This window comes from Sparus aurata, chromosome 6, assembly GCF_900880675.1.
Source record: "Sparus aurata chromosome 6, fSpaAur1.1, whole genome shotgun sequence".
Taxonomy (NCBI): domain Eukaryota; kingdom Metazoa; phylum Chordata; class Actinopteri; order Spariformes; family Sparidae; genus Sparus; species Sparus aurata.
The window spans coordinates 1431288-1458725 of NC_044192.1; the positions used below are offsets into that span (position 1 = coordinate 1431288).

Here is a 27438-nt window from a genome sequence, read left to right on the forward strand (position 1 = left end):
TTCCTAGCTTGGCGCTAGCTAATAAGCAGACACAACAATCATCTGAAGTATCGGTAGCTTCAGGGACTGGAGGCGCCTGCATTTTCTCTCTGCCATCACGACGCGCTGCTAGACTGTTGCAAGGAGGATGCTAGCGAGAGGTCATGTGATCACGTAGGCCCACTGGTGTGTGACTGATTCCTGCCATGCTGCAGAGAGCGATGCTGCACCGCGTTTCAATATTTTTGGCAAAGTAATTTAAATACTCGATAATGGAAATTTGCACCTCGTCAAAACAGCGACGATGTTCATAAATTCAATTAAGATAAATAAAAAAAACAGCCCAACTGTAACCTAAATCCTGTTCTGCAATTATTGTATTTATCTTAAGTTAATAAGCATCTAGCCTGACTAAAAAAATGCTAGATCTCCAGACATTTCACCACTTTTCTAACTGTCCCCCCACTAATGGGAAGGATGGCAAGTGTGATAGTCTAGCCTATTGACACTATGAAAAGTTTTTTCTTATCGTTCTTTTATTTTCAATATCATTCGGTTTTGGGGGCCGGGAATATGTGTGTGTGGGTCTGTGCTCATTACCTGTTGCCCCTTGGTGACTGATGTCAATGTCTGTCTTTTTTTTTTTTTTTTGATGTACTATTATAATCCCAAATTGGGAAATTCTTTTTTCCACTCACATTTGCGCACACACAAACACACACATGCAGTGTAGAGGAGATGAGCGAATGAGCAGTGTTAGGGGTCGGTGCCTTGCTCAGGGGCACCTCGGCAATGCCCAGGATGTGAACCAGCACTCTCCAACTGCCGGTCCACATCATTCTTTTTTGGTCCGGGTGGGACTTGAACCGGCGACCTTCAAGTCCCCAAGCTAAGTCCCTACGGACTGAGCTATTGCCGCACACTGTGCAGAACGTGTGATGGGGTAGCCTGGACATGTGGAGGCAAGGCCAACTCCCAGATAGCTGTCAAGAAATCTTTGAGCTTTCCGAACCTTTTTTTGTAGTCGGTTCCGCTGCCATGACACGCAAGCCTACAGTTTTGTAGCAGTAATGGATTCGGGCAAACATTACGATTAGTCTACTATTTGCAACACACACAGAACATCGATGAACGGTATCTTGGGTGGTATCGAGTGGTTAACAACACCGTCGGATAAACTCAAAGTCTTAATTTCACCTTTTCAATGCTGTTTGCATTGGCAGTGACAGCAAGTGGCTGAAGAGAGATCAGTTATCCGGCCAGCCTGGCTTGCTTGAGGCACTGAATTGAATTGAATGCAGAGCATTTGGTAGGAGGGGCAGGTGGGCGAGGGTGTTAAAATGCAGCGCTCTAATTGGCCAAAAGATTTTCACTTCACTTACACGCAGATTGGTGTAGCAAAATGTGTACCTGGAGAGCAGCAATGGTACAAGCATACTTAAGGATCAAAATGCGTACCAAGTACGAACATGCGTACAAGTTGGCAGGTCTGCTTTTAGCCGTTGCGTTTCGCTCCCTCTCCTTCTGTTAGTATGCAGCAGAACAGTGATGATTAATTTTAGCATCGAAAATAAAACTTATCATTAAAAACAAAACTACGGAACCCAGGAGGTGAAAAAAATCCACATCCATGTCACCTCCCGTGCTTCGTCCAGAACCACAGTGACAAGTGGAAAAAAAGGTTGTATTGAAAAGACATTAAAAATTCTTTATATTTTTATATTTTAAAGTTAATTCGATTTTTTTTTCCAATTACAATCTGAAGAGTGTTTTTTCTTCATGTCTTTTAAAAGTAAAAAGACATGTCACATGATCAGATAATGTTTAGTGACGTTGTATACAGAGTTCACAGTTTGAATCATCTGGTTGAAAGTAAAAATATTAAAGTGATGTGTTACTAAAACAGTTTGAGTAACACATTGCTTTAATGTAAAGTATAATGATGTTATAAACCTGAGTAGTCAGGTTTATGACATCATTACGTCAGTAAACCGAACAGCTCCGCACGTGCAACATGTTATATGATGTGACATGTAACGTACAGTAAAAATATAGTACAGAACAGCAAAACTCTGTCTGTTATCACCTGCTGCACACTGTGTCTGTATCAGGCTTCACAGCAGCTCATTACTGCCAGTTAGAGAAAAGAGATGAAAACTAAGCTTGTTAATAAATATTCACTGTGTCAGTCAGAATTATGCGAGAAAGGAAAGCCATTTTAATGTGATCTGAAGTTTATAAGAATTTTATAGTGTCTGCTAATTATTAATTATCTTAATCATTTTAGCATTAAATTATCAAAAGCGTTGCCGTGAAAAAACGTGTTAATATTCTCATAGGAGCATTTTGGGAGCTGCTGATTCTAGTGGAGATATCAAACTATAACAATTTGATTTTAAGCTTATCTTTTTTTTAGTGTCTGCTAATGCCACTGAATGTGATCTTACAAATAATGAATTTTTTGAAATACTGCGTAGTAATAGCAAGACATTTATGACATAAGAAGTTGATGTAGTTCAACAAAGAAAAACACGAAACAATGGAGCCTGGTAAGTATTGTAATTTGATTGCACTCTTACTCCCTGTATTACGGTAGACTGATAAGCTGTACTGCTTTATTGTGACTGCTTTTTTGTAACTAAGTTTTGTGTCAGAAACAACAAATACACGACAGAGGAAGGTGAACAAGTTTGTTGAGGGCTAAGAACAGGAAGTAACACACAACGTCTCACACACACATGCACACACAAACACGTAAACACACGGTGACGCAGTTTAGTCCTCGACAGATAAAAAGTTCAAGTCTCTGAATGAAGCGTTCCTGAGTTCATGTGTTCTTCAGCTCACAGAGAGAAAACAGACTCAGAGGTTCTGACTGTAATATAAAGATAACGTGTGTGTTAACACTCACCCTGACTCACACTGCTGCCGTCCTGCTGCTGTTCTGTCGACTTAAAATGGAGTCTGAATGCTTTAGTTTCACTTTCAGGCTTCCACCCTAACGGACGGACGCAGGAGGGGGAGGGGGGGGGCCTCTTCGTCCAGACGACTGACGATGCAACTTTAGCATCGAAAATAAAAACAAAACTAATTGCGCGTTTTATTGAAAGAAAAAAAACAAAAAAACAGACATCCGTGTCACTTTCCGGGCTCCGTACAGAACCACAGCAACAAATGAAAATTAAGTTTATACTGACAAAAGACGTTAAAAGTTATTTATATGTATATATTTTTAAATTAATAAGATTACAATCTGAACTTCGTTTTTTTTCTCCGTGTCTTTTTAAAATAAACGGATTTGTATCAGAAACAGAATTATTGTTCCAAAGACGCCGAAATGTGTTTGCCACAGCAGCCAAATTACAGAATATTACAAAATAACAACAATGACAACAATAGTAAAAAATAAACAATAAAATTAGAAATGTAATAGAATAAACTCGTATATACATATAGCTGGGATATTGTACAAAATTAACAGTGTCACAGGTTTTCAGTTTTAATAAGTGTCACTGTGTTGTGTAGAGGAGGGTCTGTGAGTCAGTAACCCACCACAGACACCTGGATCAGTTAAACACATGTTAATGATCAGTCAATGATTAGTGACGTTGAGTACACAGTGTCCCTCGCACACACACACACACACACACACACACACACACACACTCTCTCCCTCTCGTTAGTTGGACATAGCAGGTTATATTAACACTCACTCTGCTCTGAGCCTGAAAACTGACTCTGAACTTGTACCTGGACGATCACACCTGTGTATCAGGGCCAGTGTGGCTCCTCCCCTCTCTGTTTAGACAGGTGTGTGTTCACAGGCAGATCTCTTGTTCTTAACAGAGTTGAAACTGGTTTGGTGAGAAAGAAAGAAGGAAAGAAAGAAAGAAAGAAAGAAAGAAGGAAAGAAAAATGAAGAAATAACTAAATGGTATGCGCAACAGAGCAGAATTTCATCGTCCCCTAAACATTCTGCCAAAAAAGGCCAATAACATGAAATCTTATTAGAGATTCTAATGCTGAAAATAATGTTTGCATTAGTTTAAAAGATGAGAAGTTTAGTGTTTGACTGATATAATTTCAGAGAATCATTGAAGATGTTATTTACACAGCTCGACCTCCAGGAGATCATGTTAGTGATCGTTTCTGTAAAACAGATCAGTCCGAGTGCGATGTTTGTACCAAATGTTGCATATCAGGTTCACAATATATGATAATTAATTTGACCTTCACATGAGGAGGTGGAGGTGTTAACGGCGACCACAGTTTGAGTCACATCAGTGGATATTTTTAAGGACATCTTGTTTCTGTCACTTCCGTGATGTTCTCCAAACATTAACCATGTTGGTTTTGTGTATGAACCTCACCAGAACTTCAGCACTTGGATCACAGCAGACGAGCTGTAACGAGACATTTGGTGTGTTTTTGTTTCTTCAGTTTTAAAACAAGTCTCCAGCCACTTCAGATATAATGTCTGCGCTTTACTTTGTGGGTGAGCTTTTCCTTTAAGAACAGATCTAGAATTAGAGGATTTGTCTCAGCAGGATTTTAGTAAAACTTGTGTTTGTCTTCAGTTGCAGGTCTCAGATCCGTCAGCTGCAGCAGATCCAGGAGGGACCACATCAGTCCAGCTCTCAGATCTTCACCGTGGCCAAAGAACTGAAACACGGCTGCTGGTTTATAAAGCACTGGGTGGTTTATTTCTGATCTCCTCAGCTGGTCTGGGATCAGGTCTGCTGACTCAAAACTAAACCTGGAGAAGCAGAATTGAACCTTTATGATCCACATTGTCAGAACCTTTTCTGTTTTATTGTCTTCAACCAGTAGTGGGACTGTTCCTTCATTTCTGTCATTCTTCTTCTCCTGTTTTATCTGTTAAATCCTGTTCAAATGTCTTTTCTGAACACCTGTTACATCGTCTGTGAATCACTTTGTTTTCTGTACAAATAAACCTGCTTTTGTCAAAACACACCATCAGTTTGAAAGGTGTCAAACCGTCCTGACACCTGATTAAAGGAGACATTCACCCAAACAATGTGCCTCATCATCTTGGTGTGTTTTGTTCATCATGTAGTTCAGTTTGTGATGAGTCATGTTCACTTTTACACGTTTGGTTGTTTGTGCTGTAAAATAATTAAAATACTGTGATAACTGTAATGTTGATCTTCAGTGTGACACGTCTCTTACTGTTGAAATGTGAACACAATCTGATGCAAGTTCCTCTCCAGTTTGACACATTTTGAGCTCTTCAAAGAAGTACGTGTCGCTCTGTTTCCCTCTGTGGGACTTTTAAATTGTATTGTTGATTATTGCAGAAAATAATCACTGTGACAAACTCAAGTTCTCACATGTTTTGTTCAGCAACAAATAACTCTTTCATGCTCGGTGTCCTCTAGTTGATTATTATCTCTGCACTTCTTTGTCATTTTGAGATATAGAGTGATAAATACAAGACAGCGGAGAGAAGATGTCATGAACTAAGTTCCTCTGGATCAGCTGTTAAATCCTCTTATCCTCAGAAAACAGACAGATAAAATATATATATATTTTTCAACTAAATCAAATGTTAGAAATCCAAATTTTAACATTTTTCTGACAGAAATTCATCTGTCAGCTTCAGTGCACATCATGAACCAAAGGCTCTATTCTGCATATTCACACTGTAGTATTTTGTCTGTTTTACTGAAAATTCTGATATAATTTTACTCTTAAATAGTTTAATCAAACAGTAATATTGAATACTCTTTAGACTGTATTTAAATAGAGGCCCTTTCTATCATGTATACATGTGTCCTTTAGAGCATAATGTGTATTTTCAGTCACGGAAAGTCAATGTAGAATAAAAATGTTTGTAAAATTTGTATAAAAGTATTTCTAAGATTTCATGTTGTACATTTCTTTCCTGTCTGATTTTCTGACAAACAATAAATGTAAGTTATGTCAGAGGATATTTTGTCTTCCCTCTGCCATATTGAATTTATGACCTTAGATCTCAAAATAACAAAAGATGAAAAATCATTTGGAGTTGTGGACGTTGTTGTTGCACCACCTGGTGGTCAGAACATCGTACTGCAGCTGACAGATATCCCTGAATCACCGTTTATACTCGTGTCCACAAAATCTCAAAAAATAGACACAATTCTTGACTAAAGTGTTAAAACAAACATTTAAAAAATTACTTTGAGATTCAATAATTGATGCTTGAAAGGGTTGAATCAGTAAAATATTATCGGGCACCGAAGAAGCCGTTGTTTGTATTTTATTTGATTTTCTGAACTCACCAGACTGTTTATACTTGTTCTAACACGTCTTCATCCACAGAGTCATTATATCCATAATCACTGGTAATTATTAATTAATCTCATTGTGTCACCCTGACAAATTTGTCCGAGTGACAAAGTATTGGATCAGAAACATTGTGATATTTGATTTTGTCGCCCAGTCAGAGCTTTTGAGATTTCTTCATATCGAGATTTAAAGCCTAAAATTATCACAATGTAGTTTTTACAGAATCTGAAGTCGGGATCAGTTCAGCTGGTTAAAGTCTGACAGGTTATTACAAATATCTCTGCAGCTGACATGTGAGTCTGATTGGAAATAAAACATTTGTCCTTTTCTAGAGATTATTAAAGAACCCGAACGTTGATGCAACTACTTAAAAACAACCTGTAGATGATGTTTGCATTAAGACACAGAGATCATGAAGACATCTTGAGAAGTGACAGCAGATAAAAAAGAACAGGGAGCGTGGATCAATAAGAGATGGATGGATTGATGTATTAAAATTGAATAAAAGTCGGTATACAATATAAAATCCGAACCAGTTTGACAGCTGAACGTGTATCTGAAACATCTCAAGAGACAACAGGTTACTGAAAGAGAGGCATACATTTCTTTTTTAGACGGACAAAATATAACTTTTTTTTTCTTTTCCGGCATGCAACGACAGACCAAACACACTCAAACCTTTCAAAATGAAAGAAGAAACTGGAATGGTTCAATTGATAAAACACTAGCTATGTAAAATATACAGTCACAGGGACGGGTCGGAAGATTCACGTTTGTGTCGACTGGCTGTGGCGGCTGGTGTTTAAACAACGGGAGAAAGAAAACACGTCACAACAGATTCAACCTGCGAGGAGACAAACCGCCCACTCAGCTTACAGTACAATCACTTTGTAGAAAACCTCCCAGTCCTTCGCTTCATGGATACACAGAATAACTTGGTAATTCCGATCAAAGGAAAACAAAAATAAAAGACAAATAAAGTAAACAAGCATATAAACAAACCCCTCAGATTTAGTGTTGTATGTTACAGCTTAGAGTACAAAAGCAACAGCAGCGCCTGAATGTGCAGCAGGCGTGAACGTTTACATCCCCGAACGCTACGTGTTTCTCCTCACAGAACGTTTCAACACCGAATAAATCCCACAAAGAAACCTGGTGATGTAGAATCATCCCGTGACAGCCAGAGACGTTAATACGTGTGGAAGAGAGAGTCAAAGATGTAGTGTTCTTTTCTGAGTGTTTCATTTCTACGATACTGAGTAAAACGATACAATGCAGCTTTTCTTAAAACGTGGAAGTATTGTAGTCAGAGTTTCCTCTCAGTTCTGTGTGTGTGTGTGTGTGTGTGTGTGTGTGTGTGTGTGTGTGTGTGTGTGTGTGTGTGTGTGTGTGTGTGTGTGTGTGTGTGTTTAAAGGAATAGTTCACCTACAAATTAAAATTCACACCCTCATGTTGATATAAAGTCGTATATAAAGTGAAGTGTTGTCGTCCACAGAACAGTTCTGGAGCTTCACAGTAACACAGAGTTGCAGCAGTGAAGCAGCTGGAAAGAAATCGCCAATATTGATCCATCACAGATATATCAGGATCAGTCGATATGCTGGCAAATATGCACCGACATTAAAACTTCTTAAAGATTATAATACAGAAAAAGAAAAAGTTTGTTTGTGGTAGTTTTCCCGGGGAAATGTTCTGTTTGACTGATATAATTTTAAAGATTAACGTTTATCAATCGAGCGTGAAACATCTTTCCTCCGCTACAAATCTTTGTCAAGTGTTCGATAACCAACCTGAGGGTTACTTTTGTAAATTGGAATGTTTTTACTCCCTAATATCAGTTTTAATATCTGACCCAGAAATCAAGAGTCCTGTGTGATTAAAGTCTTATTTACACACCTTTTAAAGGAGCAGTCTGTAGTTCAGCTGAAGAAATGTTAATGAGGAGAGAAAGTTCCTCACTGGCTGATTGTTTTCTGCCTAAACAAACTAAATAATCAAACTGTCTTTGTTTTAACTGACCTTAAAGGACAACACAGTTTATACTGTTTTACTATGTTTATATGTGGCGGACCCTGCCACCTGTCTAGCTTCAAACACTGTTCTTGGACCTTATTTTCCTCTGAGAACAGCTTGTTTATCTCATTATTATTGTGAATATTAAGACTGAGTTTGAATCTCCTGACAAATCTTGCTTGTAGCTGCTAAGGTGTTAAAACAAACATTTTCAAAAATTACTTTGAGATTCAATCATTGATGCTTGAAAGGGTTGAATCAGTAAAATATGATCTGGCACCGAAGAAGCCGCTGTGTGTGTTTTATTTCATTTTCTGAACTCACCAGACTGTTTATACTTGTTCTAACACGTCTTCACCCACAGAGTCGTTATATCCATTATATCCATAATCACTGGTGATTATTATTAAAAAATCTCATTGTGTTTGTATTTTTACCAGCAGTCATCCTGACAAATTTGTCTCAGTAACGAAGTATTGGATAAGAAACACTGATATTTAATTTTGTCGCCAAGTCGGAGCATTTTGAGATTTCTTCATATCGAGATTTAAAGACTAAAAATATCACAATGTAGTTTTAACAGAATCTGAAGTCGGGATCAGTTCAGCTGGTTAAAGTCTGACAGGTTAGTAGGATAACCTGATTTTTTAGGTTATTAAAAATCTTGCTTGTAGCTGCTAAACGTGTTGAGATCTGTTTGTGATCTCGGGGCTTCTGCAGACTGTGATCACAGCAGACGAGCTGTATGGAAACATTTTGTGGGTTTTTTGGATGTTTCTCTGTTTTAAATCAAGTCTCAGCTGCTTCAGTTGTTTAGCAGAATGCTGCAACTCTGTTTCACTGTGAAGCTCCAGAACTGTTCACCTGACTTTATATCATCAGGAGGGAGGAGAGAATGAGTGAGTTTTAATTTTTTGGGTGCACTGTTCCTTTAAGTGTCTGTACATGTATGAACTCTGCAGTGTAGTAATTAATTAGTGTCATTAACAATCACAATAACCATGTGCTCCTCGTCCAGGTTTCCCACAGTCCTTTTGGCGGCCTGCAGGTACTGTTGGGAGAAGTCTCCCGGTGGGAAGGCGTACAGCATCGCGCCCGGCCCGCCCTCTTTAGCGGGGGGCAGGCTCACGACTCCAGCTGCCTCTTTGTTCCGCAGGTACGTCACCAGGTGTCGAAGCAAGCGCACCTGCAGTCCCGGCTCAGGGGTGGGGGCCTGGCGGTCCACGGGGCCCTGGGTGGCCAACAGGATAGCGAACCCGTCAGGCCGTCCCAGTTTAATGCGGCGCGACACCTCATCGAGTCGAGTCTGGTCCATGCGGAGCCTCTGGGCGATCTTCAGCTGGCTGGGCTGGTTCAGGCTCTGCAGCTTCAGGCTGTCCTTCATCACCGTGTTGAAGAATGAGACGCCCCCCTCCAGCATGTACAGCTCTGTGGGAAAACTGCTGTTCTTCAGGGCGAAGAAGCCGTGCCACGCTTTGGAGAGCGACGCCTGGGCGAACTCCGACAGCGTGGTGGGAGGAGAGGAGGTGTTAGTGTCTGTGTGGATCGCAGGAGAGCTGGCGGCGACGACCTCGCTGTTTCGATGGTGATGGTTGTTGACGTGCTCTATGGAGGACCTCTTGCTGTGGTAGCGGCCAGATGGTGGCTCTTCTTCGTTGGTGGCTGGGTGACGCCCCCCTGCGGCGTTGTCGGGGGAGTGGTCTCTGGGCTCTGTGGTGGAGTCAGGAGCTCGGACCCGTGCTCGGTCCGGGCTGGCGTCAGGAGACACGGCACCTCCTGGAACCCGGACCCTCGACCTCCCCCTCTCTTTGTCCCGCTCTTTCTCCCTCTCCTCTGTCAGCCTGTCTGTGGACGGACTCCTGCTCCTCCTCCGGCTCCTCCTCTCCTCCCTCTCCTTCAGCCACCGCTCCCTGCTCCTGCTGCGGCTCCTTGCTGCTCTCCCGCTCCTCCCAAAAGCTTCCACTGCTGCTGTTCTCCTCTCCAGGCTCCGGGTGGGGCTGGTGGGGTAGTCTCTCTCCAGCAGGGCCCTGTCTCTCTCCCTCTGGGTGAGGAGGCTGTGTGTCGGGGGGGAGGAGCGGTCCCTGGCTCCCCTCAGCTCTCGCTCCAGGCTGCGATGGCGGCTGTAGGTCTCCCCGAGGATTTCGTAGTGAGAGAGGGGAGTGACGGGGGGCTGATAACCAGGAGGAAATGGCCGAGAGGTTCCCTCCTCGACTTTAGCAAAGTCCACCCTCAGACGCCGCTCGGGGCCACCCAGAGGGAACCCCCTCATCTGTCCGCAGGCAGCTTGAGCCGCATCCAAGCTTTCATACTGGATGTACGCAAAACTGTCCCCCTTCACATAGTCAATATTCCTGATGCTTCCGAAGCGGTCGAACTCCCGAGGCGAGGGCGGCGAGGGAGTTCGTAGGCCCAAGCCCGCCCACCCAGAGCCGTGTGGTGGGGTTAGCTTTACCATAACCAATCTTTATCGGGTTCCCACCGATCAGCCGCCCCTGCATGGCCACCTTGGCACGGTGGGCCATGTCCAAGTTCTGAAATTTAACAAAAGCGTACGCTCCTCCTTGTCCGCGAGCCGGGCGTTTAATCACAACATCCTCAATGATGCCATACTTGTCAAAACCCCTCCTCAGTTCTACTTCTGTGACATTACCGTCCAGATTTCCTATGAACAGGTTGCTGGTCGCCCTCTGATCATCCTCAGGTTTTAGATCCTCCACTACTGGCATAGGAGTGAAGCCATAAGGCCGGCCCCTCTCATCCAGCATGCCATAATAATCCAAGAGCCTCTCCCTCTCTCTGCTGAGACCCAGGGTCTCCAGGGCGTAGTGTCGGGCCCTGAGGTCCCTGATGTTGCTCACCCCGGCGGCGGGCGGGGACAGGGACCGCTGTCTGTACGGGTACGGTGCGTGCAGAGGGACATATCCGACATCTGGCGGCGTGACGCTCCGCCTCCGCACGTACATCGGCTCGATTTTAAGCTGTCGATCACCCAAAACTAACCTGGACGACTTGGCGTGTCTGGCCTCTTTGGCGTCCTCCGGGTGGCGAAAATTCACGTAGGCGATCCTGCCGAGCTCCGGAGTGTGAGACAGCTTCACACTGACGTCCCCGAACTTTTTGAACTCGTGAAACAGCGCGTCCTCCACGTCCTCGTCCGACACCTGCGAGCCCAGGTTGCTGATGAGCAGCGTTTTGTACTCCAGAGTTCCCGGCCTGGCTGCGGGGAGCTCCGCCGCCGCCGCCGCCGCCGTGGTCCGCAGCGGCGGTCGGCCGAGGAGGCTGAGCTCATGTCGGTGGTGGAGCTCCAAGGCGGCCGCTCGCTCCTCCCTGAGCCGCGGCTTCTCTCGCTCCCTGCTGCGGCTCCTCCGGTGATATCCCCGGCTCTCCGCCAGCAGCAGAGCCAGCGGCGGCGGTGGCAGCTCCTCTCTCCGTGCGCTCTCTCGGTCCCTCTCCCGCACCCGTTTAGTGGCGGCCCTGGACGGACTAGCGTCTCTCCCGGCCTGCCTCTTCATTTTCAAAGGATGATGGAGCCCAAACTTTTCGGTGCCTGCAGCGGGAATCCGGCCCGGAGAGAGAATTCCAGGAGTGTTAGTGAAGATAACGTGGCGGACGACAGCTCCGGGAGAGAAACGCTACCACTCGGACCGCTGAGTACTTGCATAAATATCGAAATAAAAGGATAAACTCGTTTAAAAACATGTCAGCATCCGAGGGTCTGCACCTACGCCGCCATCTTGGACAATAGGAATGTGCGCTTTCCCTGTGGAGGGCGGAGACTGCGGTGACGTCAGACGGCTGCCGTCATGACGTGCCACGCTTCTTTTTGGGAAACCAACCAATAACAGGACATGTTACTATCAAAATATATACAATTTAACAGGACGTGTTACTATGGAAATAACGTTTAAAAATATATCTGCACATGTTACTATAAAAATATATATTTAAAAAAATACATAGTAAACAATATATCAGGACATGTTACTATCAAAATATATTCAATATAACAGGACGTGTAACTATGAAAAAAACATTTAAAAACATATCAGGACATGTTACTATAAAAATATATATTAAAAAAAATATAGTAAACAATGTATCAGGACATGTAAATATCAAAATAGATAAAATTTATATCTGGACATGTTACTATAAAAAATATACATTAAAAAAGCTATAGTAAATAATATATTAGGACGTTGAAAAAAATATATATCTGGATATGTTACTATTTTGGCACAAGAAATTTGACCCAAAAGAGAAAATTCAGAAGAAAACATTTGTTCATCTCAATGAAACTGAGTGAAAAAAAATGTGCGAACATTCTTTAAATTAATGTTTTAATAAAAAATGTCATATGACACCAAACCCTTTTTTTATTTCATGTTTGACACCAAATTTAAAAAACAATTCATGTGACACTAAACAGAAAAAATCTTAACTGTCACCTTAACTGTCCTCCAGGTTACGTCACATTCTGAGATCGACACTTCTCCACTGGCAGGACGGCGGCGAGCGGAACAAGCTACTGCTAACGTGAGTTGTTCAGAAACCTTCTTTTTAGACCCCGTTTACACGAGGACGCTTGCGGGTAAAAACGACAAAATATTTTATCGGAAGTGCCTTTCGTTTACACGGTGACGGCGTTTTTGGGGCTTGAAAACGCAAAAATCTGAAACCACCCTCCAGAGTGGAAAAGTTGAATACACTCCGCCACAGCGTTTCCGTGTACACTGGCAAAACGCAAAACTCTGTTCAGATCTGCTCGCGTCGCGTACGCGTTTACGTCACATACATGCAGCAGTACAGGGAAATAAACAAACATGTTGGATTATTTCCATGCATCGGACCTTCAAGCTGCTCTGGCAGCTCTAATAAACGTACAGGAGTCTTTCCACGAAATGTACAGGATATGTACAGATAGTATTACAGAACGGAGAAGGATCTGTAATTACCTCTATCAAATTTTGGATGCACCAATTCGTCGGCTTTGGACGAGACCCTAGCCGCCTGGCATGCATACCCAATTGAATTCCACACACTTTTGCGTCACCGTATGCACGCAGATTTCCTCCCGAAAACGCGGAATAAAAAGTGAAGACGCGACGCCACTTTTGCGTCTTCTGTTCAGACCGTCATCGTGTAAACGTAGCCTTAGTAAACTCTGTGTACACAAACAATGTTCTCAATGCTCGTGTTCATGTGTAGAGACCCTGGTGATACTACCAGCAAAGTTTCATGTTGTGTCGAGACTTCTTACTGTTTTAAACAGCGAGATTTTGATGCTAGCATGTCGTGCCCCATGCACTCCCATTCAAAATTAACGTGCCCAAAACCGAAAGTAAATCTTAAAAGTGCCTCTTTCATCGTAATTATGCTTTCACACGAAGGTTTGACTCATATTGAATCCCAAATAAAGCCTCAGTTGCTTTTTGGCGAGAGTTTCGCTTTAAGTGCTGCACTTCTTTGTACTGCACTTATTTTTTATTTTTATTTTTCATGTCTCTTTTCTCTTTCTCTCTCTCTTTTTTGCTTTCTATCCTTCTTGAATTTTTTTTTTCCTTCCCACTAATGTAATGTGATGATGTGTTGACCTGCCAAGAGACTACAGATGAAAATTTGCCTTTTTGCCAACTCTGGCATATTTACATTTTGAGTGTAAACTGAAAATGTCAACTGATGTGCATTGTCTATTTTAAACAAACAAACAAATAAATAATAAATGGCAGAAATGTTCTTAAAAAAGAAACAAAACACAGATTTACACAGGAAGCACATAATAATGAAATTAAAGCTGTTTCCAAAGTAATCTTATAGTGTTGTCTCGAGTGCATAAATTATTAGATTTTATTAAGAGATAAATATAACAAGGCTTAAAGGAGAGCAGACATACATGAATAAATACTCTGCAGTTCAGTTATAAAACATCTTGGATGACCATTATAAATTCGCCACTGGTGTTTATAGACCATCAAGCCGGTTATTATAAAGTGTTATCTGTATTCCTGACTACATGTAATCATTAACACAGACAGTCTGAACAGTCTGTGTTGCTGCTGCATTGTGAAGGACGTCTGAAGGACGAGATCATCCGAGGAGGCGAGAACATCCACCCTGCTGAGATGGAGCAGTTTCCACACACACATCCCACAGAACAGGAGGTGCAGGTGGGACTGGAACCTCTGGAGGGCAGCAGGAAACAGAAACACGTCTCCACACAGTCGACAGGAAGATAATGTGAAACAAACTGTGTGTCATGAGAACTGTTCTGTTCCTCTGTTCGTCTCCCAGCTGTTCTGGACTGACAGATGAGAGGCTGACGGAGAGCCAGACCTCCAGTACGAGGAGATAAGAGCATTCTGCACAGGCCGGGTGAGAGGAGGTGCGAGATAAGATTCCCCAAAACAAAGAGCTGTTCAGTTTGTGGGACTGGGACACACAGATTTCTCTCTTCAAGATCCCACACTGCATGTTGTTTGTAGACAGCTTCCCTCTGACTTCCTCTGGAAAAGTACGATACTGAAACACAAACACACCTGAACGATCGACCTGCTGCTGCTCTCTGTTATTCTGGATCAAGACGATGTCATTAAAGGAGAGAATGGAGAACAAATTAGGTCTTTAACTTTGTGGATCCTGGTTGACTTTGACTGAACCTGCACCTGATTTCTGACCCGTGAGATACTGTAAGCCGACTGATCAGCTGTTAGATTTCCAGATTACTTGGAATTCCTCAACTTTTGCCTCACATGTATGAAATATGGATGCCACACAAGAAGAACAGATCAGTATCAAGTTATGAAGTGAGCTATTTATTATTGTTGGATATTTTCATCTTTAAACAAGAAACATTTGTTGCTCCGACTTTTTATATTATTTATTTTGTTATGATGTGAATCATTTCACATCATAACAAAACAAACTGTTATAACTAAACATTCCGTGGTATAATGTGATGCATGCAAAAAACCTTTTCATGCCTGAAACCAAGTAAAAAAAACTTTTAAAGGACACATTTTTTCTTGTTCTTGTGGGAAACCAAATTAATTTAAAAAATATATTTTTAATCAAACCAAGTGAATTAGATTTTCTGAGTTTTCACAGATGAAAAAAATGTAGGAATTTAGAATGATTATCCCGGCAAAATCTTTTTTTCCAAAATTGTGACTCTTTTCCCTTTAATTTTCCTCAAAATGTCAGAATTTGAGAAAAAATTAAGGGGGATAAAGTCAGAAGCGTAAAAAAAAATCTGAATTTTTGGGGAAAAGATCAAGAAAAAAGTCAAAATTCTAGAAAGAAATTAAAGGTCAGAATTTTGTGGGATTTTTTGAGGAAAATCTAAAAAAAGAAGCTGGCCTTGTTTTTCCTCTGAAGCAAAAATAATGCTACTTTTTAATCTAACACCAAAATTCTTCTAAAAAAGATTTTATTTAACACCAAATTAAAAAAAAAAATTCATGACACCATTTTGTTTTAGGTATTATTAAAAAAAAAAAAGAATAATAATCTGGTACCCAAGCTTTTGACATCAATTGTTTTTTTTTTATTTCATGTGAAACAAAAAATGTCGTGTTACACCAAATTTAAAAAAAAAAGGAATTGTGACACCAATGTGTTTCTTTAATTCATGTGACTAATTCAATTAATTTGTACCACCACATTTCTCATGTGACACCATTTTTTACAAACAATTTCAAGTTTGGCACCACACATCCTGCGTGACACAAAAATAATACAAAAATGTATTTTTTTTTTTCTCATTTCATGAAAGACACCAAAAAAACCAAAAGAATTCATGCACGGCATGAATACATGAATTTTTTTTCTCATTCCTCAAATGCAACAAGACAAGGCACAAGACTTAAAAAATAAAAAATCATGTCTGGCACCAGTTTTCTTATCTTTTTAATTTTAGAAGAATTTTTTTCATGTGTAACACAAACGTTTGGCCAGAGAAAAGGATGAAGTGCAACACCTACTGACAAAACTACTGAGGTGAAAAGAAATAAAAGATACATTTTCAGATTAATTTTGCACCATCAGTGATTGTTGCTCTTGGTCCAAACATCCCATGAGGCTGTTTTCATCGGGATCTTTCACTTCAGTAAACACATTTAAATTCATCTTCACTCACATGGTAAAGGAAAGAAAACATCAGACGGACTTTTTTCAGATTTTAATGAAAAAGTAGAATAGTACAGTTGTAACAAATGCCTGGGGCTGTACATGAAAGGTCAATGTGAAACAACAGCATATTTTAAGTTTTCATATCCCATCAAGTCTTATCAAGCATCACAAAACTGTTTCTTAATATTTTAAGTACACACCGTTTGTTTACATCAAACAATAAAATGTGGATCCCTTCTGAAAAACACAACAGTCCGGGGACGCGGGGTGAACAGCTGATTCCCCTCCGTGTTCAGGAACATGTTCTGACACAGGTGTGAGGATCACACACTTTTAGTTCCCCACATTCAATTTTTATTTCAAATTTGAACTCCTGATTGGATTACAATGCGAGCGATCCCGGCGCTGCATGGAAGGCGTATTTCATGAGTCACAAGGTTCACGACACGGACAGCAGCACTACAGAAACCATCTGGATGTTCAGTCGGACCAACAACAAAAAAACCCAAACCCAAGTGGAAACAATAATCACCTATTAGAAATGAAAAGAGGTCAATCTTTTTTTTAAAAACCCTCAATAAATATTTTACCTAAATATTGTTTTTACCCTTCAGACAGAAGGAGGATTTCTGAACCTCCTCGAGTCAAAGACCAGCGACATGGACTTTAACATACCAAGCACATGGACGCTTGAGTTTTCCACATTTGGTCCAAGAGTCAGACTTGTCTTAAAATGGATTACATGTTTCCTGATCAATCTGATCACAGTTCTCCACAATAGTGGAGCGAAACCCCGAGATCCGGGACTGGTTTATGTTTAGTCTTTAGTAATTGCTGTTGCAGAAAGTCAACAAAGTGAATAACTGTTTTTCAAAGTGTTTACAGGAAGTACGACTGTATTAGGATAAATTGTCTCCAGTGATATCACTGAGTGGCCAAGTTGCATTGTGGGTAATGTAGCCAGCAGGTTTTGAAAAGCCAGAGATGTCGGCGGTTTTATTCCAAGCTCCCTTCTTCCTTTTTTAAAACCTGGATGATTCTCTTGAATGCATCACTCGTTTTTCACTCCAACACCCACTGAGACGTCAGAGAGGTGAAGTCCCTCCCTGACGGCTCAGTGGATCACCGCAGACCTTTACGCAGAAAAAAATACATATAGAAAGAAAAAGTTGTTCCATGTATTACACATGTCAATTAGAAAATATCATTTTTCAGCTTGAGAAAGTCGTAGTTTGTCTCAAAACTGTCAAAGTATAAGACTATATGACCTGATGTGACGGCCATGTTGGTGTTTCACACAAATCTAAACGCGACTTTCTTGCCTTTAAAGTCGATAAGCGTGTAATTCATGGCACAATACAGACAGCTTCAAAACTGTATTTGACTCTGTGTATATGTTCTGTAATAAGGTCCTAACAATCCTAAACAAAAACACTCCAGAAGCTGTTTTTTGCTTCACGATTGTGGCAGATTGTGGAGTGAAAAAAACAAACATTAATTCCATTTTAAGAAGTCTGAAACATAAAAAAAATGTGAAAAGTTTGAAGTCTGAAAGGTTTTTGTACTTTAAACTGTACAGTCACACAAACTCCGTGTCCTCTGAGTACCTGTTTTGTCAGAGCTGCATTTTTCTGGCAGAAGACGACAATTATCTGCTGCTTCTGTAAAAACTGCAGCGTCGAGCATTCAGAGCAGTTCCATAAAATCAGACTTCTTGTGGATTACTGGCCACTGCCGTCCTACAAAAAGCCTGAATGTAACACGAGTCATGAGTGAGAACAGAAACAATCAGCTAAGTTCAATCTTTTTTAATAACTGCTGTTTGTTTGACTGGGTTGGAATATGGCAGACTTTGCTGACTTTGTGAATTTAAATAAAAGGATTAAATTGAGGGATTAGAGGACAGAGGATGTGTCAGCAGGAGGGAGGTCACGGGCTTTTAATAGCTTCACATTCTTCTCAATCGATCTTAACACAATCCCGACGTGCCCACATGGACATCAAAAACATTTCTGGTTGCTGTGATCATTCCTGCTCTTCATACGGACATTAAAAGATCCCTTTCTAATGTAATCACCTCAATCTCATGCTCTGAGATGCTATAAATGCTAAATTATCTTCCTGCAGGGTTATTAGCCACAAAAAGAGAGCACTTCATGATAAAAGATCTTTGGAAGACGACCACCTGATCAGACAAACTCAGTTTACTGAAGGCGCATCTTAACTTCAGAAATACATTGCAGGAAGGTGCATTTCGTCCTGGATTACATTGGAAAGGGATTCATTCAGGGCCGGCACGGACTGATCACTCCGCTGAAGGAGCTGGAGACTCTTTCAAAAACGTAAAAAACACCCACAAAAACACATACAATGGCTCCATGAAGCTCGATCCCAAACTGAATCGTAAAGATGTTATTTACAACCGACACGCTAACGCTTTAAGCGTCGTGGCTACAGTGAAGATTTCCGTTTTAAAAAAAGGGTGAAAATAATATTTTTTCGAATCAATTTAGCATCTGGAGGCTTTTGGAGACTCTGATTACAGCAGACGAGCTGTTTGGAGCCATTTCATGTTTTTCTTTTCTTATTTTTTCTGTTTTAAAACACGTCTCTGCATCGCCGTCCTGCTGTGAAGCTCCAGAGATATTTTGTGGACTACGAAACTAATATGAAGATAATAACCGATTTTTCACTTTTGGGTGAACTGTTCCTTTAACATACATGTGGGAATGTCGGGATTGTTTTGAGACGGAGTACTCTTCCTTCAACATCGGCGTTCACTCATCCTCCTCGACAGGACGTTATGGAAATCAGGGTGAAGTTGAAGGACAGTAAACACATTGTTCACACATGAAGAATTCCCAGGATGCATCTTGGCATTATGATCTTATCAGGTGGTGTCAGCAGAGGCTGGAGATGTGATCGACGTGGGTTTGTGAACAGCAGGATTTACAGTGACCAACAAAACATGTGACGTCATCCTGCATCAACACAGCTGCTCTCTGCTCGTCACTCAGGTGCTCTTCTCTCCATTAAAACGCATCGATGGACTAACAGTTGGAGAATATAACCAGATGTCAGTTATTAAGCCAACGTACTGTGAAATGTATCGACTACACGAGCAGATTCACTCCTCTAAAGCTCATAATGTCCTCTTTTAAATCAGTGCTCCTGATGAATTCCTCCCCGGCTCAAACTCTGCTCGTCCCCCTGACATGTGATTTAAAAGTATAGCGAAGAACTTCAGCCCACGAACATCTATACTTCTGAATCAGTGTGAGATTACCATATCAGTGTCCACGCTCTAAAGACTGCGACAAACATGTCAGACAAAACTCTCCTCCTCCTCCTCCTCTACTCTCCTGGTCGTCCTCCAAAGTTGTGTTTTATGTGTTTTCGCCCCTGGTTACAGATCTGTCCGTGCTCTGGCTGCTGCCGGGGCGTACTTGGGCATGAGCTCTGTGATTTTGCGGATGAAGTCGGACTTTTCGGCGCAGCCTTTGCAGGACTCGCCCCACTCCTCCAGGATCTTCTTCAGGTCCTTCACTTTAAGCTTTTTCAGGTCCACTGTGGTCAGATCGAGCTGTTTGTCTACAGGAGAAGACACAACATGACGATGAATGTCAAACCCTTATAATAAAGTGTGTGTGTGTTTTAATCTCTGGCACAAGATGCAAATGTTTTACAAGGGTAAAATAATGTTATCCATCCAGAGAACACACTGTTTGATAAGTTACAGTGACGGACAGACTTACTGCAGCTTTGCAATAAAGCGATCAATGCTACATCACAGCAGGTGTCGACATGTGATCCTCAAAATTAAAAGACATTTGCAGGATATGAGGAGGAATATTTTCTACAATTTCTCATCATTGTGGCAGCGTTTTTCTTATTGCCTTGCATGCATGAATACATTTGCAGGAACATCACCCCAGAGACATTTTTACATGATAAAACACCCACACAAAGACACACTGCTGCCGTATCGGTACCAGAATCTTCTGATGCTGCTACAGGGCCCAGACTAGGGATGCACATGGTTAACCGTTTAACCGATAACAGGAACTTTGACTGATTAATACTATCGGTTAAACTTTTTTTAGCTACTTGTCAATCAACTCATGGGAGCGTGTCGACGCGTGCAACACGTGCCTTTACGTGCTTTCCGCCACGGCCCACTTCACAGCAAAAATTAAGCGAGTAAAAAGGAGTTCTGTGTGGGACAATTTCGACCGAAAAGGAGATGAGGTTATTTGCTTATTTTCTATCAGGAAAATAAGTCCAGACAGGACGAACCGGAACCATCTGATCCGTCCTGAAGGGACTTATTTTCCCGATAATGACCGCCGTTCTATACATTGTCCCGCTTATTACACGGCTACTTACCAACACGAACAAAAAACGTCAAACAGTATGTCTTTGTACAATTTATTTGTTACCGTTCAGGTGTTCACAGTGTTTTTCAGCAGAGAAATAGTTCGCCAAACCGACGCCGTTTCTCTTCTCTCTCTTCGCTGCTTTCCTCTTCTTCTTTTCTTGACCTCTGATGACAACTCAGCCTTTTGCCACGACTCGAAATCACCGTATTTACCAAAAATATTAAAGTTAATGTGAAACTCATCCATACTAGTGGCATAGGAGTAGTTTTTTCCCATATGAAGTAGACTACAGATCAGCTGACGTCGCTTAGCAACTGAAGACGCTGCGGTGATAACTGCGGTGATAACTACTACTTGCGGAGCAAAGAAACGAAATACGTGAATCAGAGGCAAAAAGGCCACTTTTAAGTGAATGGAGCTTTCTGCAGCATTAAGGAGAGCCGTGTAATAACGGTTATTAATCGGTTAATGAGCGTCGGTTATCGGTCATAAAAAAATTTTTTAAATGTGCACCCCGAGCCCAGACACATCAGACTCACATCACAGAACTGGCTGTGAAGAAGGCCGACTGTTGCGTCGCCTCACGTCTCCTGTGTCTCAGACAAGAAGCTAAACTTGAGCTCAGCACGAAGACTTTAGCTGACGGGCTCATACCTTCTGCCCTCTAACGACTGTTACTCTGGATCTTATGGTTTGAAGATACATTCCTACTTGCAGCCGTACGTTGCAACTTTTTCTCCTCCTCACCGTATTTCAGTTCACAGATCTGACTGTCCTTCTTCTTGAGCTTCTCACAGATCTTCTCCACGGGGAAGTGGTAGCTGAGAGGCTTCGACACCTCGTTGATGATCTTGGTGGCTGCGTCGCTCGTCGCCCCGATGTAGTAACACTAGACATGTGACATGAGGAGAAGAGAGCTGATTGGATCGTTTTATACATGTAAATTATGCTTTGAAAAGGAAGTACTCAAAAAAAAAAAAAAATAACCAAAGAATATGGACGTCATTCTTAGGGTTCATTCACACCTGCAGTTTGGCTCATTCAGGTAAACCGGGGGAGTAAACATGTTGGTGATGTCATCCTGCGTCATTGGCTTGATTGACCATTAATGGAACTCTCATGATAAATACTTGCATAACAGTTCTGTAGAAATCTGTACAGTAGTTTTTGAGTAACAAACCAACAGACACAAAACCTCCTTGATGAAGATAAAGAGACGCATGATGCTGTAACACTACCGGAGGACGTTTACTGAGTGGCGTCCACATCTTCACTCCTTTCACTCACTTTTTATTCGGGGACTGCTGAAGAACATATAATCTGTACAAAGAGTCTCTAATCATCATGTTTCTCACTGGAATCAGACACACAATACCTTTTATAACTCCTTCAAAGTCTTCACTACATCGGCTTTATTATCAGAGTTTGGGGGATGGAAGCAAACAAACCCTGAGGAAACATTCTAGTTTTGATAAACCACCAGAGACCAAGCCGGACCTGTCAAACCGGCTCCATGTGTGTGACGAGCTGTTGCTCCTCTGGCCATGAGCTGCTGCTGCGATAAAATTAGCTCCTCGTCCTCCTGAAGAGGTGCAAAAGGTGCTGAGTCGTTACATTCAGGGAAAGACATTCATCACTGACGAACATTCTTCAGCTCTTCTGCAGCTACAGACGGATACGACTGTGCAGCGGCCCGGCGCTGTTCTGTTCTCACGTTCTGCCTTCTGACTACAAACACAGCAGACGACGAGTCGGTCGAGTGTCACACATCGTTTAGTTCAGGGGGACCGAAAGTTTCAGTTTCACTCATTTCAAGTCCCAATTTTACTTTTGCGTTGTCTGAGAATGGATGAATTTAAAAATATGGTTATATAAAGAATATTAAAAAAACCTCAGTTAAAATTTGGTGTTTATTTTACTGTGAGCTCAGAACTACAGGAAGTTTTGTTTTATTTAAAGAGATATACATTATCCCTGGTGTTTAATCCTACATTTCATTTACTGAGCATGTAAATGTGTCCAAAAAAAGGTTATTAAATCATAACAGAGAAGCAAAAGTGTTTTTTTCTGAGAATATATTGTCCATTGAACAGAAACAACATGAGAAGCTCAGCTACAAACATCGTCTGTTGGCTCAGAGGAAGAAACTACGTGGGAGAAATGCCACTTTACACGAGTTATTAAAGCGTAGATGAGCAGCCACACGTCACTCTCCTGTTGTCAGGACGACCCCGTCCTCCTCTGGGTGAACGCGAACACTGTGAAAGTGCCGGTGCTGGTTGAACAGCCGGTAGTGACACACCTAAAAGCTGCCGTGTTGCAAATGTGCACATCAAACGTTGTAAAAGCCCAAAGGTTAGGGTTTTATTTACTTTCCCGGAAAACGAAGGACAGCAAGAGAAGATATCTGTGGCTTCAGTTCATCCACAGAGAGATGTGAGACTTGACCAGTCAATGAGCCCCTCTGTGTCAAACACCTCATCACAGGTTAGTTAATGATGTCATTAGGTAAACGACACGGACAGCTATTGTTTCTGTAGATCTAAGTGAATCAAAAAAGAGCCTTTATAAAGTTGTAATTACACTTTTTACTATGAAAAAATAAGACCTAACCTTAAAACAGCTGCCATCAGAATGAAGTTTGGTTTAGCGGTCCGTCCACTCGACAGTCCTCCAGGACCAGAGGCTGTTTTAATGTTAATAACACTCATAAACTGAACTGACCTGCCTTCTAATAATAAAGCTTGTAAACAGCATAAAGTAACGTTGGACGTGGAGCTAAACTCGACCTGTTCTCACCTCCTCCCAGCTCCGAGTCAACGGCTACGTAATGAAACACGTAATGAAAGGCAAAGAACCTGGATGAGCTGCTCTCACCTGATCAGATTAGTGGTTCAAAAGTTATCAAACATTTTAGAACAATATCTTAACTAAGCCACTGCCAGCAGTCAGAAATCTAAATAATGAATTTTAAAAAAAGTCTGAAGACTGAAATGTTGTGAATAAGACTTATTATAAGAAATCCCAACACACAGGGAAACATGGAGGAGAGCCACAAACACGACGGTGCACTGAAATTAACTCCAAGTTAACTGTCGTCATTTTTCATCTATTCATTTGCTTTTTGTATGATTAATATAATTAATGCTGCTCAGTTCATCGGGCCTGATTCAATCTAAGGAGATCACAGTGTTCGGTAACTTTACTTCCTCTCTGCTCCAGCTGTTGTATGAAGATAAACCGGATGCTTATCATGATGATTTTAGCCACAAAAATCAAAGCATGAAAATGTGATACAGCACATCAGCAGATAATAAAGCATTTCATTGACCTTCGCAATTTTGTCCAGAAAAATTTAACAGATCAAGCAGGTGACGACTGTCACTCTCCACACATCCAGGATCAAAATCATGTAACCAACGACTCGATCTGTGGTTTACTTACAAAGCGGTTTTCTTTCCCTTTAGCATCTTTGCAGGTCTTTACGAGGGCCTTCTCGATGTCGTCGCTGTTGAACTTTACGTCGTTCTCCTCTAGTGACTGATAAAACTTCCCGAGGAAGCTCAGACACACTGAAAGAAAGAGGAGAATATGTGTTAGACAACTTTACAGAGGCAACTACTGTCATGGAGAAGAATAACACGAGCTGTAACTCAGGTATTGTGTGATGTTTGCTACGAATGACGCTTTTGTCTGAAGCCAGTGAGCTGGCTGATAAAGTTACATATACCAGGTTATATAGAAATGATGGTACAGTAACAGCTGTTGATCTACTTCAGGATCTTTAACTGAGACATTTTGTCCTTTCAGTCTTTTCTTAATGTTGATTTTATTAAAAACATGCTCTGTTTTTTCAGGCAAATACAAACATTTCAGGTGACAGTTGCCTGTAAAAGAAGAGTAAACAGACAGTTCCTACAGAAAATAATGTTCATTTCTTGTCTCTTTACTTTCTGGGAAAAAACAATTCAAGGTGTATGAAAGGATTTCAAATAGTGTTTGAATGACAGTGTTAATTTGAAGGTGTCACTATGATATCAAAGTTTCATCTGTTCATTTATTTCTGACATTTTTTTTACAGACAAATGCTTAATCGATAATAAAAATAATTACAGCCTGTTTGATGTAACTTTTGGTCGGTATCATCACCAAAATATCTGTGTTGGTGGAAATGTTGTCCGATATGAAAACTTCTTTTAGATTATAATGCAGAAAAAGATGCTCATGTGATAGACAACTATTACCTGATTTTTAATTTTGTTTCAAAACTACCTGATATCAGTTCAGGTTTATAAAATCAGGCATCCAACTCGGCTCCAGCATGATTAAAACCATCATTATATAAACACTGCACCGCTTCTTTGTCATGCATCATTAAAGCTGCACGATGTAGTTACAGGAACTAACCTTCCAGGAAAAACACAATTTCACACCGTTTTACTTTGTGTATTTGTGGCGGACCCTGCCACCAGAACAACTGTATAATTCACTTATGGAAATAAATAAATATTATGAGTTTATTTAATTGCCTCATTAATAATGTAAATATTAAAATCATGAGTTTGAATTCAACTAAAACTACATACTGTACCTTTAAGCACTGATCATTGTTAATTTAAGACATCTGATATCTGTTTGACATTTGATCCCACTGTGTGCTGAACTGGTCCGGGTCTTGGTTCTGGTCTAAGTTTCACTCCCAGTCCCAGAATTTTATGACAAAACGTTTTTTTAGAGCACCAGCCTGGCAGCTTTGGGAGAATGATTAGCAACACTGTGATAAATCTCTGAACATCACTAATATATTAAAAACGACAGCAGCTTGTTCTTCACTCCACAGAAAGCTCACGGTTCTACTGGACCGGACATCTCCGGTACCAGTACTCATTTAAAAAGTTGCTGCATGCAGACAGCCGTTCAGCTGATGCTGTGTTAGCTAACTGAAGCTAGCAGCCGAACCTACCTTCACAGTCTCCTTCTTTCAGGGCTTCAGTTGGACCGGGCACCAGAACCAGAGCCAGAACCACCGACAACCCGCTGAGACTCAACATGTCGGCTGGAATAATCAGACGTGTCGATGTTTAACCGCTGCTGCCACAGAACACCTCGTCCTCATGGGTCGCTAACGCTGCTCCGCTACAGACGCCGGTAAAAGTGAGCAGCATCCGTTCCTGATTGTAGGGGCTGTCCGGCGCCACGTCATACTACGCAACCGGCACCTTATTGGTGGAGAGGTCCGTCGCTTCCTGTAGTCCTCCACGCATTTTCCCCTGATTGGACGGAGACGGAACATTCCGGGAACAACGTCCAGTTGGCGCCGTCTGATTGGGCCACATCCGCCCCGTGCTCACATCCAGTACCTGCACGTGAAAGTATAAAATAAGAACTTTGTTACATGTTTTAAGTTATTTTTGAACGTTTCTTTATAAAAAATAACAAAAACTCACGAATCATAATGGCATTGATAGATAGACAGAGATAGAACAATAAACTTATATAATCAATAATCTTTTTAGATATTTTTTAAGGGTTAAAGTGAGGTGAATTGTCATTATTCCACCTCCACCTATTCTACCTCAGTACTATTTTATTACTATAGTAAGCCAATAGAATAGTGATATAGAAGAGAAAATATTATTAAAAAAAGAATAAGGAAATGCTCAACAGAAGACAGACCTATTAGATTACATGATAATATTAAATATTATTTATCACTTGTAAATTATATTTGACCTCAGATGTTCACAAACTATTATCATGATGTGGGTTTTTTGTTTGAATTGCAACTTCATTTACTTAAAACTTGTAGACTTTTATAAACTCTGGATTAAAGGGGAACTTTGTAGTTTTGGAGAAAGAATTCAAACTAATCATTTTAATATTGACATTATTAATGAGGCAATATTACAAACTTTGTTCTATAAGTGAAAAAATAAGCTGTTCTCAGAGGAAAACAAGGTCCCAGAACACTGTTTGAAGATAGAAGGGTGGCAGAGTCCGCCACATGTAAACAAAGTCAAACAGTATGAAACTGTGTTGTCCTCTAAGGTCAGTTTGTTTATTCTAAACCTGAAAAAAAGAGAGTTTCTCTGCTCATTAACATTTCTTCCACAAAACCGCAGACTGCTCCTTTAAGTCTAATACATTTATGAGATTATGAAAAGCATCCATCTCATCCATCTTCTTTCTCTCTTTCTGTTTTATTCATGTGTTCCTCCCTGTTTGGGATCTTCATGCTATTTTCCTGTTTTACCACTCGATGGCGCTGTTGCCATGTTTCTATATCTGCTCTCGACTCCAGCGAGCAGAGAGGAGCAAATGTTCAGTTTATGTGTTTATCCACATTTTCTTCTCTACCTTTGGGTCAGAGGTTAAGATTATTCTTGAGGATATTTGTCGGGCTGCTCAGTTTCCACACATGAAGAAACAGGTTTACTTTTCACTGGATTGGGTTGAAATGTGTCCTGAACATTCAAGACACCCTGCGGTTCAATTACAGCGTGTACATATTTACATGTGTTGCTGAATGTTTACAGTAATACAATAAATAACAGGAAGTCTGTCTTTACCTGAACGGAGAATCTGTCATTTTCAAAACATTAATATCTCGAATGGTTTTCACTTTCTTGCAACAATTAGCCTGTCATC

At 41.1% G+C, this 27438-nt stretch overlaps 3 protein-coding genes across 3 annotated transcripts in view; 1 reads left to right on the plus strand and 2 right to left on the minus strand.

Annotated features, from left to right (window-relative positions):
* The window catches only part of pcbp4 (poly(rC) binding protein 4), a 488978-nt gene that overhangs the window by 313445 nt on the left and 148095 nt on the right, over positions 1 to 27438 (plus strand). The window lies entirely within an intron of this gene.
* Positions 8327 to 12188, minus strand: rbm15b (RNA binding motif protein 15B). Its single transcript, XM_030418803.1, is given in 2 exon segments — positions 8327 to 10664; positions 10666 to 12188. Coding segments are annotated over 2 exon segments (2541 nt in total). The 5' UTR covers positions 11797 to 12188; the 3' UTR covers positions 8327 to 9254.
* On the minus strand, positions 16446 to 25978 carry manf (mesencephalic astrocyte-derived neurotrophic factor). The gene is made up of 4 exons (XM_030418809.1): positions 25754 to 25978; positions 24235 to 24362; positions 21538 to 21679; positions 16446 to 20002 (listed from the first exon to the last, which is right to left on the minus strand). The coding sequence occupies exons 1-4, from the start codon at positions 25839 to 25841 to the stop codon at positions 19818 to 19820; spliced, it is 543 nt and encodes a 180-aa protein (XP_030274669.1). The 5' UTR covers positions 25842 to 25978; the 3' UTR covers positions 16446 to 19817.

What these genes read in the sequence shown, in the direction of transcription:
- manf (XM_030418809.1), bottom strand. Translation starts at nt 25,841, where the DNA reads ATGTTGAGTCTCAGCGGGTTGTCGGTGGTTCTGGCTCTGGTTCTGGTG. An exon ending in GAAAGAAGGAGACTGTGAAG is followed by an intron (nt 24,363 to 25,753) that starts GTAGGTTCGGCT and finishes TCTTTCTTTCAG; the next exon opens with TGTGTCTGAGCTTCCTCGGG. An exon ending in GATCTGTGAACTGAAATACG is followed by an intron (nt 20,003 to 21,537) that starts GTGAGGAGGAGA and finishes CTTCTCCTGTAG; the next exon opens with ACAAACAGCTCGATCTGACC.